Source organism: Panthera pardus, unplaced genomic scaffold (assembly GCF_024362965.1).
Source record: "Panthera pardus isolate Hobbes unplaced genomic scaffold, ASM2436296v1 HiC_scaffold_13, whole genome shotgun sequence".
NCBI classification, from domain to species: domain Eukaryota; kingdom Metazoa; phylum Chordata; class Mammalia; order Carnivora; family Felidae; genus Panthera; species Panthera pardus.
In genome coordinates, this window is record NW_026526688.1 from 203,016,234 (window position 1) to 203,030,278 (window position 14,045).

At 51.7% G+C, this 14,045-nt stretch overlaps 2 protein-coding genes and 1 long non-coding RNA gene across 6 annotated transcripts in view; 1 reads left to right on the plus strand and 2 right to left on the minus strand.

Moving 5' to 3' along the window:
- Positions 1 to 5,688, plus strand: part of TNIP2 (TNFAIP3 interacting protein 2) — a 33,911-nt gene extending 28,223 nt beyond the window's left edge. For 3 of the 4 annotated variants that reach the window (XM_019453867.2, XM_019453870.2, XM_019453869.2), the window contains exons 2-6: positions 52 to 339; positions 1,795 to 1,884; positions 2,659 to 2,925; positions 3,064 to 3,183; positions 4,841 to 5,688. In XM_019453867.2, coding sequence (XP_019309412.2) covers positions 52 to 339; positions 1,795 to 1,884; positions 2,659 to 2,925; positions 3,064 to 3,183; positions 4,841 to 5,107 — 1,032 coding nt within the window. In that variant the 3' untranslated portion in view covers positions 5,108 to 5,688. The remainder of the gene's footprint in view (positions 1 to 51; positions 340 to 1,794; positions 1,885 to 2,658; positions 2,926 to 3,063; positions 3,184 to 4,840) is intronic. The other variant, XM_019453868.2, reaches the window with a different exon arrangement.
- A 6,498-nt stretch (positions 5,689 to 12,186) lies between these two features.
- On the minus strand, positions 12,187 to 13,784 carry LOC128776688 (uncharacterized). Its single transcript, XR_008421882.1, has 2 exons — positions 13,739 to 13,784; positions 12,187 to 13,430 (listed from the first exon to the last, which is right to left on the minus strand). It is a non-coding gene; the product is annotated as an uncharacterized LOC128776688 (long non-coding RNA).
- A 104-nt stretch (positions 13,785 to 13,888) lies between these two features.
- Positions 13,889 to 14,045, minus strand: part of FAM193A (family with sequence similarity 193 member A) — a 163,413-nt gene continuing 163,256 nt past the window's right edge. The window contains exon 22 of the mRNA XM_053901764.1: positions 13,889 to 14,043. The gene's annotated coding sequence lies outside the window, so the exon portion shown is untranslated. The remainder of the gene's footprint in view (positions 14,044 to 14,045) is intronic.

Here is a 14,045-nt window from a genome sequence, read left to right on the forward strand (position 1 = left end):
TTTTTACCTTCTTTTAATAAAATAAACTGTGCTTTTAAATCTTCCACTTAGGAAATTGAAAGACTTTCTGAGCAGTTAGAAGAAAAAGAGAAGGAGAAGCAGCAGCTGATGAGCCAGCCGGAGCATGAGCGAGAGAAGGAAGTTGCCCTGCTGCGGCAGAGCGTGGCAGAGAAGGAACGAGCCCGGGCTGCCAGCGACATTCTGTGCCGCTCCTTGGCTGATGAGACCCATCAGCTGCGGAGGACTCTGGCCGCCACTGCCCACATGTGCCAGCATCTGGCCAAGTGTCTGGATGAACGACAGCGCACACAGGGGGACTCGAGGGAGAAAAGTCCTGAGGTAAGCCATGCACGTGGGTAAGCAAATTACAGTGAAGACCACATCGGGGCAGGAGGCGTCGCGTAGAGACCGCAGGATCCCTCAGTAATCGCGGAGATTGGGGAGCCCAGAGCCCACCAGTAAGGAGACTCCTCTTGGTTGTGACAAAGCCTGTCTCTTCAGGGCTTTCTTCTAGAAAGATGGAACGTGCAAAATGTGATAGGAAAGCAGGGCAGCCTGCTTCACCAGCCCAGCCTCTTGGCCTCTGTAGCCTCGGTTAGCTGAGGACAAGAGGGTGGAGCCGCGGCTGGTAGGCGGATGAGGAAGCTGCAGAGCGAGGTGAGGGCAGCTCCCCCACAGGCCCCATGCGCAGGCCCGCAGGGCCGTGGGTGCTGGCCTTCCATGTGCTCCACGCACCTGCACAGAGCGGCACCGACCCAGCCGTGGACCTCGGCCCAGCTGGCTGTGGGCTTGCTGAGCGGGGTCCTTTCCGGGCAGTTCTCTTAGGCTGCGACCAGGTTCACTGAGGAATGCGCCGCGACGTTCTGAGGGGGATGGGCTGACCGGCCCCTTAGCGGCGGCTTTGCCACAGCTCGCATGGGGAACCACCTGTTCTCAGGTGGATTCCACTAAAAGGGAACCTCGGAAGGAACCACGCGTATTTGAGAAGCCAAAAGAAAGTGCTATTTGGGAGGAGGCGGGTGCTCTTCTCCAACATTGAGTCACTGGGTCGTTTCCTTGCGGGGATTTGAAAGTAGCTACACACGATGGTGGCCGGGGGCTGGCGGCTCTTACAGTCACTAAATCAGCATCATTTCTCAGCCTGGGACTTGGCTGAGTCACCCGGGGCTTCCCAGTGGCTGCGCCGTGAGGATACATACTTCCTTTGTCTTTCAAGGGGAATTCTCAAAAATGATGTCACCAACATGCAGCCCTCTGTTCTATTAAATGCACTGCATTTCTCGGATTCAGACAGACTTCTCAAACGAGACTTTTCGGTTAGGGCTGCCTACCATTGTTAGGGGCGGTTTGGGATGTGGCTTCTAGGCATGAGCATGGTGTGGGTCAGACCCTGTGTACAAAGCCACCAAGGTTGACCCTGATGGTCTGCAGACATGATGGGTTCCCAGCCAGGCCTGCCCCCTGTGGCCCAGGGCCGGTGTGTCCTTTGCCACACAATGGGACTGAGCCCCCTGTTCCCCCGAGCCATGACAGAGCATGTCAGGCAGCGGGAGCCCCGGTGGGTGGTGGGCCCGGGTCAGGGCAGAGCACACCCTCCCCCCACCACCTCCGGGAAGCAGGGAGTCCTTTTGTGTCTCCACTTCGCGTCTCTACCTGATGAACGACCGCCAGCTGGTGCCTTGCTGGATGTGATGATGTCTGCGACCTTGGTCCGCGGGTCTAGCTTCCTCCCCTCTTGTTGCACTTTTTATGTTCAGCGACATAGTGCCCTCCCACTCTCCCTTTGTCATGCAGCCAGAGCGTACAGGCGGGGACACCTGTGTCCGGGATGTTATCGAGAAGTTACAGGAAGAAAATCGACTGTTGAGACAGAAGGTGACCCATGTGAGTATCTGTCATATTTCATTCAAGAAGAATTTGCCCTTGTGAACTGCAGGTGTAGGGGGGTCCTGTCCTCCATGGTGCTCAGGGGTTGTGTCCCCCTCAGGCCACTTTGGCTGACACACACCATGCCGAGACCTGCCCTTTTTGTCTGAAAGTGCACAGAATGTGCCCCGTCCTGCTCTGTCCCCTCAGGCTAACTGGTAGGTCGAGAAAGGAGGTGCAAGAATTACTATCGAGTATGGCTTTTAAGGAGGGAAAACCGCACCGAGTCCACTTGTGTTTAACAGTTGCTGGCGGACGTCACCGCCGTGCCTCAGACGTGTCTGCTGCTCTCCGTGTCCCCTCTGGATAGAAGAGCAAAGTGAGGTGACATCCATTTAAGGGGAAGAACTCATTAGCTAACTGTCGCTAACAAAGCGCTCATAGTCCGAGAAAGACAAATGCCAAGTGATTTCTCTCCTGTGTGGAATTTAAGACAGCAAGCAGAGGAACACAGAAGTGGGGGCAGGAAGAAGAGAGGACGACAAACCATAGGGGGCTCTAACGATAGAGAACGAACAGGGTTAATGGAGGGGGGCGGGATGGGCTAGATGGGGATGGCGACAAAGCACTGGGGGTGTCTGCAAGTGACACTGAGTTCTCCTGAAGCCAATATTACGCTGGATGTTAACTGGAATTTAATAAAAATTTGAAGAAAAAGTTTAAACTTAAAAACACAAAGCGTGGCGTAGCGTGGGGCCGCCTTCACCGCGTGTCTCGGCCACACCCCCTCAGGTAGAAGACCTTAACGCCAAGTGGCAGCGCTACGATGCCAGCAGGGATGAGTATGTGAGGGGGCTCCACGCGCAGCTTCAGGGGCTACAGGCCCCCCGTGAGCCCGAGAGACCCTCCCCTCCTGAGCTGATGAGGAAGGAGATCTCCAGGCTCAACAGGCAGCTGGAGGAGAAGATAAATGACTGTGCGGAAGTGAAGGAGGAGCTGACGGCTGTGAGGAGGGCCCGCGATGCGGCACTGGAGCGGGTGCAGATGCTGGAGCAGCAGGTGTGGCCCTGGGTGGTGGAGGGCGGGGGAGGTGTGTGCGGGGGGGGGGGGGGGGGGGAGCCAGGTGGGCACCTTCTCCGTCCTGAGCAGCAGAAATGGCGCCGCGTGCTGACAGCCGCGTGTCTTGCCTCCTTTCAGATTCTTGCTTACAAGGATGATTTCACCTCGGAAAGGGCCGATCGAGAGCGTGCTCAGGGGAGGATTCAAGAGCTGGAGGAGCAGGTGGCCGCCTTGCGGCACCAGGCGTCCCGGAGGCAGGTAGAGTACGAGGCCTCTTTAGGCCTGGCATTTCTCTCATTTTCCTTTCCGCGAATTTCAAGCATCGGCCTGAGACCCCGATTGCCCTGCTTAGGTCAGAGCCGCCTTGCCCGGCCCCTGGGGCATGGGGGTGGAAGAGCTCCTAGTCACACTGTGTGACAGTCCACAGGGCCTGTCCTGCCTTCCATGCTCGTGGTCATGCACCCGGTGAGCACGTCCTGGGCCCCAGGCTTCCTGCTAGGAGCTTCCTTCATACGTGTCCCCTCCTCGCGATGAGGCACAGGTACTTGGTTACTCCATTCCCGGGTGTCTAGTAACGTCCCTGGGCCCACGGCCCGTGTGCATGGAGATGGGCCTTGCAGGCCAGTAGGCCTCCACCCCAACTAGGGAGGCCTGGCGTGAGTCAGAATTGGTTAAGTTTCTCGGTGCAGGACCCATGGCGCCCACATGCCTCTTCCCCTCTGCCCTGGACCCTCTCCGTGCTCTGCGGAGACCCTGGGAGAGTTTGGTTTCTTTAGCCCCTCAGCCAGTACCTACTGGGCCCCTCCAAGAACGTTTGGACTGGACGGTAGTGGCACCTCTGGGGATTGACGTACCAGGCTGAGCAGGGATGCTGAGCTGACCTCGGGGCTGCCCCATCTGGTTGGGTGCTGCCTGTACTATGCTGCTGGGGTTCGTCGGTGGCTTCTGCTCCCACCCTGCATGAGGTGCAGGGAGTCACGGGGGATACCCTCTCTTTCACCCTCTTGGACTCGGTCCAGAGCACCAGGCCTGGACAGAGGCAGCTGTTCCTACTGGCGGGTGAAGTGGGTGGGGACCGTGCCCGCGGCCTGTTTCCCCCCGAGGCCACAGGCTAACAAGGAGGTGCGGGAGGACCTCATCGTCCCCAGCGGCCTTAGCAGCTCCCATCACAGATTCTGGGTTCTCCTGAGGCCCTGGGACTCGAGGCTCTGGCTGAGGACGCTCCACTATGGGCCCAGGCAGGGGCGGTCTTCTGTGATCGGGTTTCACCTGTGGGTTGCTGGCTGCCTCGAACTTGAGGAAGCACGTGCTCTTGAATTGAAAGGTCATTAAAGGTGTGGTTCTAGGCAGCCTGTCAGTGACTCTGGGCCAACAGGGATGATCAGGACCCACTTCAAGTCTGTTGGGGGACAGGGCGTTTGCATTACGTGGCCTCTGCATCCTTTTCAGCTGTGGCCCCTCGAATGTGGGGGAACACTTGCCGTTGCTGAGGAGCCAGGGCAGGAGTGCAGAAGGGGCGGGCAATAAGCCCCAGGCCCACAGAGGAAAGCCCAAGTTCAGATGTGAAGTTTCAGAAGCACCAGGCTGAGGAGCATGCAGGCCACGGTGCTTCGTGACTGATGTCTGGAGGGCGTGCGCCGGGACGAGCTAGGAGGGACCCCCACCCTGGCTCCACCTCTGTCTCTCCACAGAGGCGTATGGGGCTGATGGGCAGGGAGCGGGCCCCATCTGAACTTGTGCAGGAGCGTCTGCGACTGGGCCCCACCGTGTTTGGGCTCTGGGCTACTCCAGGAGGTGGGGAGGGGCTGCAAGTCCCATTCAGGGACGGGAGAAATTTCTCGAGTGCTAGAACCCGACACCTGGCTTTGTGGCCTGCAGTGCGGCCCATGTGAACGGATACTTGCCTTCTTTCCAGGACTGCCGAGAGCGGGGCTCCTGCCGGACGCACACGGGGAGCAAAACCCCCAAGTACTTAGAGACCAGTGTCTTGGAGCTTGTGGCACCCAGTGGCCGGAGGGCCGGGACTGGATCTCAGGGGCCGGACTTCTCCGCAGAGGGCAGGTGTCCTGGAGCAACGACCCGGAGAGGGCAGGGGGAGCTTCAGTGCCCTCACTGCCTGCAGCACTTCGATGACGAGCAAGGCGAGGAGCTCTTCAGGCACGTGGCTGAGTGCTGCCAGTGAGGCCCTGAGGCTGGAGCTACCTGTGACCCTGTGGCTTCTGAGGGGACTCGGCCCTGGGCGGGGGCGAGATCCCCTGAGACCCAGGACCCAGCACAGATTGAGGGGGTTTCTGATCCTTCACCTTGGTCATCCTTGGGTGGTGGAACAGACCAAGTTGGAGGGAACTTCTCGTGGGGCGTCTGCCTCTGGGAGGGCCTGGCTTGGCTTCTGGTATGGAGTGCGCCCCTCCCTGCCCCCCCCCCGCCGGCCGGCTGTCGGGTCAAGACCAGGAGCAGGGGGCGCACGAACGCTCACAGGCAACACGACAGCCCCAGTCAGCCTGCGCCTGGGCCGCTGCAGCTCGCTGGGAAGAGGTGGCTGCCTGCAGGGACCACGTGTGTGGGCCCCCGGTTCTGCTGAGTCGGGACCAGGTTTGTAGACTGAGCCCTGTGGCAACACATTGCACACGAGGACTATTCTCGGCCACCGCAGAGACACGTGTCCTCACTGAAATGCACTGCAATAGCATTTGCCACCTATCTCAAAGTCAAAAGACATTTTACATTTACTTATTTTTATAATAAATACACTTGCTATGGTGACTGCTCTTGAGAATGTGTCCCGGGGGCTGCAGTATTTTCAGTCAGACTGGCTGAGGAGGAGAAGCGCTCCTGTGTTTGCCACCTGCCTGTCAGGGACCACGTGACCTGGCGCCAGCCCCGCTTTGCCTTCGGTCTGTTTCCACCCCAGCCCAGGATGTGTAGCCAAGGGCTGGGAATGCGGTGAGAGGGTGCAGGTACCTGCTGAGAGCACACGAGAGCCACACAGAGCAAGGTGTGATCAGTGACCCGAAAGAGAAGGCGGGAGGGGAGGCTGAGGTGCCGTGCCAAGTGCTTGCCAGGGTTCACTCCCTGAACCCTCATAGCAATCCCAGGAGGTAAGTGTTATGATCATCCTCAACACAAACAAGGAAAAGGAGGCACAGAAGGGCTAAGTCACTTGCCCAAAGTCACACAGTGCCTGAGGGACAAAGCTGGCATCTGCACCCATGTTCTCAATAGCACAGTCTGTACTTCTTCCTGGAATTCATCCTTCCATCTGGCTAAGTCCTCCTCAAGTCAGAGTTCAGGTGTCACTTCCTCTGGGGCCCCGCTGGAAGAGACCCAGCCTATGTGGCATGGGGTGGGCAGACTGTAGCAGAAAGCCTCAATCTCCCTGACCTCAGGAACTGGAAGAGCTTGTGGACACCTGAATACTGGAAACAGAGGATGGGGACACCCCAGAGAGAAGGGAGCCACACAAGGGGAAACCCTCAAATCCTTGGCTGACCCCCCAATTTTCCATGCATTGAGCAAGAACCGAAGGATTCTGGGGTGAGAACAGCAGATGGAAAGCAGAAAGAGCTGAGCAGACATTCCAGTGGCTGAATATTACAGGGGGACAGTTTTGAATTTGGGTCCCTCAAGCTTCAAAGGTAAATACTTTGGGTTTTCCTCTGAAACCCTGTAAGGGCCCTGCATCAGGAGTAAAGTTGACATCCTAGGACAAAATGGAAATAGCCTTTGCTCTAAAAAGGCGTAAGAGTTTCAGGTAATCAACCAGTAAATCAGCTGTCACCTGGAATGAGATACAGGCAACAGAGTCTAGGACATTATACTGTATTAATCACAAGGACAATATGCAATAGAAAATACTAGACCGGGTGTCTAGCTGGCTCAGTTGGTAGAGCATACGACTGTTGATTTTGGAGCTGTTTGAGCCCCACATTAGGTGTAGAGATTACTTAAAAAGAAAGAAAATACTAGGCAAAGGAAAAATAAAGGCAGAATGAAGGTATTTTTCAGACAAATACAAGGTAACAAAATTTATATCCAATTGCACCACAAGAAATCTGTACTACAGAAATTATTCCAGATAAAAATATAGAAAGGAATGAAGAACCTGGGCGCGGGCAGATAGGAATTACTTTTTAAACAACGATGTTTGGAGGCCTTTAAAACATGCAAGCATATGACCAAAAGAGCTTCCTAGGTGGGGGAGAGTATTTAATGAACTTATTACACAGAAGTTTTTGCATTGATGTAAGGTGGACTGTAATGCAATAAGAAAGCATAATCTCTAGAGTAACCACTAACATAGTAATAAAAATATTTAAAAAGTGAACAGAGCAGAAAATGTTACTAATCCAAGACCAGCTAGGAGAACTAAAGGAATAAGGAAGAGATGAGACAACACAGATGGCAAGATGGCAGACTGAAACCCAACTGTATCAATAATTACATTATAAATGGATCACTGAAAGAATGATTGTCACACTGCATGAGAATGACAAGGTCTCACCTACATGCCCATTAGCAAAGATGTACTTCATTAAAAAAAAAAAAAATTAATGTTTATTTATTTCTGAGACAGAGCATGAGTGAGGGAGGGGCAGAGAGAGAGAGAGAGACACAGAATCCGAAGCAGGCTCCAGGCTCTGAGCTGTCAGCACAGAGCCCGACGTGGGGCTCGAACTCAAAAACCATGATATCATGACCTGAGCCAAAGTCAGTCTCTCAACCAACTGAGCCACCCGGGCGCCCCAGCAAAGACGTACTTTAAATATAAGAACACAGGGTGAAGATAGAAAATACACACCATGCCTACACTAACCAAGAAAATGAGAGTGGTTACATGATTATCAGATGGAATTTAAGACAAAAAGTGTTAGCAGAAGTAGAACACTGTATAATGACAAACGGCTAAATTTATCAGGAATATATAACATTCCTAAATTTGTATACAGTTAATAACATAGCTTCAACATATATAAACAAAAGGAGGGCTGGATAAATGCACAATCATAGCTGGAGATTTTAACACACCTCTAAATAACTGAGAGAAGCAGGAAAAAAAAAATCAGCAAGGATACACAAGGTTTAACCAAAATAATTAACAAACCTGGTGTCATTTACTTATGTGGAACATTAGGCCCAACAAAAGCCAACTAGAATTCTTTTCAGGTGTACATGGAACACTTACCAACAGAGACAAATTTGTGGGGCATAAATCAAGTCACAATATATTCCAAACAATTGAATCATTGAATTTATGTTCTCTGACCATGGTGAGGTTAAACTACAACTCAGTAACAGATAAATATCAAATTCCCAACACACTTCTAAGTGATCTGTGGACAAAGGAAAAGACACAATGGAAATTAGAAAATACTCTGAAATGAGTGAAAATGGGGTTAAAATTCAGCAATCTACATGCCCCTCTCAAGAGCTAAGAGAAGAGCTGCAAATTAAATCCAAAGAAAAGGGAAGGAAAGAATATGAGAGCAGAGATCAATGAAACAGAAAACAGAAAAACCAACAAAATGAAGAGTTCTTTTAAATGCCAATAACATGGATAAACCACTAACATGACTAATGCAGAAAAAACAAATTGTTGATAATCAGGAAAGAACAGAGGGACATCAGTATAGATCTCTAAAAGGAGTACTATGAACGCTCTATGCTAATAAATCCGACAACTTCGATGAGACAGATAAACTCCTTGAAAAACACAATTTAATGCAACTGATACAAGAAGAAACAAAACCTGAGTAGCTGTTCTGTAGGTATTAAGTAAATTGAATCTATAATTAAAAGTATTTTCACGCAAAAAAGGGGGGTGCATGCCTGGGTGGCTCAGTTGGTTGAGCATCCAACTTTTGATTTTGGCTCAGGTCATGTTGCCAGGGTCGTGGGATGGAGCCCCACGTCAGGGCTGCTCAGCATGGAGCCTGCTTGAGATTCTCTCTCCCTCTGCCTCTCTCCCTAGCTTGCGTGAACCCAATCTCTCTCTCTCCAAAGAAAAAAATTTTAAAAATGAAAAAAGAAAAAAAGATATTTTCACAAAGAAAATTACAGGCCCAGATAACTTGACTGGTGAATTCTCCCAGACATCTGAGAAAGATATACCAATCTTACATACATTCAGCAAATAGAAGGAATGTTCTCCAACTCATTTTTATGACCCCCAAACCTAAGCAAAGCAAGAAATTACAAGACAAATCTCTCTCATGAACATAGAGGCAAAAGTCCTAAAAAAATTAATAAATTGAATTCAATATAAAAAGGATAATAAATCATAGCCAAGTAGAATTTTAATTATGGATACAAGATTGGTTATTCAAAAAAGCATTAAATGTTATTCACAGAATAACAGAAAAAAACACATGATCTCAATAGAAGCCGAAAAAGTATATGACAAAATTTAATACCCACTCATGATAAAAAAAACACTCAGCAAACTAGAAAAAGAAGGCATTTCCTCAATCTGAAAAAGGTGTATGTCCAAAAACTTACAGCTAACATTATATTTGATGATATAGTATTAAATGCTGTCCCTGCTGAGGTTTGTATCAAGACAAGGTTGTTCACTCTTAACCACTGTAATTCAACATTGTACAGGAGGTTCTACCCAGCGCAGTAATAAAGGGAATAAAGAACAAAAAAGTTGGGGGAAGAGTAAATAAAACCGTCCCTATTTGCAGATGACAGATTGTATGTATATATGATACACATAAAGGAGTACATGCACACACACACACACATAAAATTCTAGGTGTTCTTAAAGTTTAGAATTTATGTCAATTATTTGACAACCTCAAGATATAAAGTTCGATATATGAAAAATCTACCATACTCCTGTATGTTTACAACAAGTAGAAAAGCAAACTTAATGTTTATTTTTGGGAGAGAACATGCAAGTGGGGAAGGGGCAGAGAGAGAGGGAGACACAGAATCTGAAGGAGGCTCCAGGCTCTGAGCTGTCGGCACAGAGCCCGGTGTGGGGCTCAAACCTATGAACTGTGACATCATGACCTGAGCCAAAGTCACACACTGAACCAACTGAGCCACCCAGGCACCCCAAGAAAGGCAAATTTAAAACTCCCCGAAAGATACAGTGACCAACAAGATGTTAAGTCCTAACTAACCCCCAGAACCTGTGAATGTGACCTCACTGGGAAATAGGGTCTTTGCACATGTAATATGAGATAATGTGCTGGATGAGGGTGGGCCCTAAACCCAATGACTCATGTCTTTGTAGGGACAGAAGAGACGTGCGACACTGGCTGGCTCAGTTGGTGGAGTGTGTGGCTCTTGATCTTAGGGTTGTGAGTTTGAGTCCCATGTTGGGTGTAGAGATTATTTGGGAAAAAAAATTTTAATGTTTATTCATTTTTGAGAGAGAGAACGAGAGAGAGAGAGAGAGAGAGACACCAAGTGCGAGTGGGGGAGGAGCAGAGAGAGAGGGGGACACAAAATCGGAGGCAGGCTCCAGGCTGTCAGCACAGAGCCCGACATGGGGCTCGAACTCACGAACCATGAGATCATGACCTGAGCCAAAGTCAGGCACTTAACCAACTGAGCAATCCAGGTGCCCCGCAATTGCTTAAAATCTTAAAGAGACGAACACAGAGATGCAGGGAGGAGGCCACATGAAGACAGACAAGAGACTGGGGGTGATGCCTCTGTAAGCCAAGGATTGCCAGTGACCACCAGGAGCTAGGAGGGAGGCACGGAACAGGCGGTTCTTCCAACCTCTGGAAGGAACCAATCCTGCCGATACCCACATTTTGGGTTTATATCCTCCAGGACTGTGAGAGGAGAAGTTTCTGTTATAAGCCACCCAGTTTGTGGCACTGCATTATGGGAGCCCCAGGAAACTAAAGCATAACTCCATTTGTGATGACATCAAAAACAAAGTGCTTAGGAAAAATTCATCAGAAGTGTGCAAAATCTCTACAATAAAAGCTACAAAACACTGCCGAACTCAAGAACACATAAACGCAGACTGGGAACTCCATGGTCTCAAGATGTCACTTCGTCCCAAACTGACCTACAGACTCAACAGCCTCATCCGTAATTCCAGCAAACTTGTGACAGGTTCATTTTGAATTAGTATTTTGTCATGGTTGTTCCTCATTTTTCCAGGATTCCAGTTACATGTATGTTGGAATGCTTGACACTGTCCCACCGGCTACTGTTTTCCATTCTCTTTTGTGCTTCTTTCTGGTAGTTTGTGTTCCCCAGGCATCAAGTTCATGGGTATTTTTTCCGAAGTTTCTGATCTGTTGATTCTACCCAGAGTATTTTTCATTGCAGATATTTTATTTTTTCTTTAGAACTTCACTTAGACTTTCATTTAGTGTGGGATATTTTTGTATTCCTTTAGGTTGGACTTTGTTGAGGCAGCCAGTTAAGATACTTGGGATCAGTTTGAGCCTTCCGAGGCTTGCCTTTAGCTTTAGCTTTTGCTTTTACTCTAGGGCTAATTTAACCCCACTGCTAAGATCATAGCCTTCTGACCCTACACCGATGTCTATATCCGAGTATTTCAAGGTCTTTGCACCCTGGCTGGTAGAAACACTATTGCAGCCAAATGTACTGCTTTCTGGTGATTTTCCCTTGGGTTCCTGGAAGTTTAAGCCACACCTGCAAGATCAGTAGATTGCAGGGGACTCTGAAGCCCCCCCCCCCCCCCCCGAGCTCCTTAGATGCAGCCCCTCCTGTTCAGAACCCTGCCCCACAAATTCCAGCCGCCTGGGCCTCCCCACATGCCAGTCTTGGCTTACTCTACTCAGCAGGCCTGCTGGGGTGTGGCCATGGGCCTGCCCAGGGCTAGTCCTGGAAGCTGCCTCCAGGCAGGAAGCGGGCACTCAGGGGGCTTACCCTGTTTTGTCCCCTCGGCTCAGGACATTGCCATGTGCTTCTAGTCCAACATCCAAAACCGTGGTTTAAACTTCCTCGGTTTTATGATCGTGTGGCATGGGGACAGTTTCCCTGGCATTTGTTCCTTCCTGGGTGTGCCACTGGCACACGTTTATGACTCTTCCTCTTGTCCTATGCTGTCTTCTCTGTGGCAGACAATCTGGAGGGCTCCCAGGGACACACAGTTTCAGGAGTAAGTTCGTAACAGTCCAGAACCGCTTGAATTTTCTCTGTGCCGTTCGTTCCCATTCCTCCCCCCACTCCCCACCCCGCCCCGCCCCAGTTACTCTTCCGGTTTAGTAGTGGATCCAAGACAGACAGTGATTGGCTGTCATTGTGAAGACAAAGAACCAGGACTTCAATTGTCATTGCGTGTGTGACCGAGAGGTTTTATTTGTGTTTAAAACCGCGACACAGTGTGACCTGTGAGGTAAGTTTTATCTTCTTTAAAAAAATATATTAGTGAAATGAAGAAATGTTAATCCTTTTTGGTACCATAATGCTCATTTTGATAATATTTTTTTTTAATGGCCTGACTATGTAGACAAAGTTCAACGAAAGGGCATTTTCACTGTTTCTTTTCTAGCTACTGTTATTTTATTTCATCTCGTGATCATTTATTGTGTAAAGGAGGGGACACTCCAATGCAATCTGACCCTCGGGCCGAGGCCCCTGTGAAGACAGTAGCACTGGGGCCAGATGTCGCGCAGGCACACCTTGGGCCTTGGTTTCCCCACCAGTAAATGCAATGCCTGGGCAGGACGATGCAGCCTTGCACTGGGGGGCACAGTATCCAGTGTCTTGGCCTGGGCCTGCCTCCACCTGTGTGGGAGGGGCTGAACTAAGGAAGCCCTGCCAGCCTCGACCCTCCACCTTTTCCTACCCCTGGACTGTCCTGGGCCTCCCAGGCCCGAAATCCATCCTCAGTGTTCTGTTCCTGAGAACTGGGAACGGTAAAGAGACACCCCCCCCAACCCCCACTCAGGGAAAGACCCAAAGGAGCGAAAGGGTTGGGCCTTGTGTGGAACGTGGGAAGGGCATTCTCCCGATTTCAAGCAGAAAGGCCGGCCGGAAGAAGGCCTAGGTGGCTGGCCCGTGTGTGAGGGGGGCAGGGGTGTGGCAGGGGGGCAGGTGGGGCCAACTTAGGTGGAGACATGGGTGTGTGCGGACACTGTGTCGGGGTGCCCAGGGGTCCCCCTCACCACTCCTGGCCCCGACAAGGCCCTGCTCATGTCACAGGTAGGACCCTTCGGCCACTGTGGCCCCCAGGACAGGTGAAAGCTGCGGCCCACAGGTGGGACTGCTTCCAACTCATGAGCAGGATGGGGTGGGGCACGGGCAGGGTCTCAGGGGTGGGCCTGGGCGGGCAGGTTCCCCAGATGGCAGGGTCCGGGTTTGCAGGCTCCCCGGGACCCTCCCCAGCATTTGCCCAGCCAGCCCGGCTACCCTCACGCTCACCGGGAAGGGACGAGGCCTGGGCCTGGAAGTCCTGGAGGCACATCAGGGCCTTTTGAGGACATGGCTCCTGTGGTCACCACCCAGCCTGCTCCTCGATCTGCTGGGTCATCCCAGGAGCAGAGATATGCTGTCCTTCCTCCCACCTAGAAAAACAAAAGCAGAACAAGCCAGCCAGCTTTTTGTCCCCCTGCTCGTCTTGCTGCCACCCCGTCTCCTAGTCCCAGGAGCTGCTCTTCCCACCCTGTCTTCCCGCAAACCAGCTCCCACGGGGTTGTGGTGGGAGCCCAGGGCCAGTTCTTGGACCTCACCTCGGCCACGGCAGCCCTGCCGTGCCACGCTCCCGCCACCTGTGATACTGGATCTGCGGACAGCCCCCCGCCCGACCTGTCCACACTTGTTCCTGGGGGGCCTTCTGCCCACGAGCAGCGATCCCCAGCGCCAGACATCTCACCTGGGCTTCTGATGAGCACCCCCGACTTGACCCCGTCCCGCCCAGGAGTCCCTCTTGCCTCTGCTCTGTCCCACCTGCAGGCCGTCAGTCCAGAAGTCCTGTGGATGGAGCCGTCAGAGTATCTCCAGAGGCTGCCTCCCCCTCCCCGTCTCCACACAGAAATGGGGCCCTCATTGCCCCCCCTTCATTTAGGGACGGGCCACACACGCAGGTTTACCAAGAGTGGGGAGCAGTGGGGCTCCGGGGTGCTCCGGGAAGTGGGTGGGAACAGGATGGCGGCTCCACCGGAGACTCCCACAAACTGCCT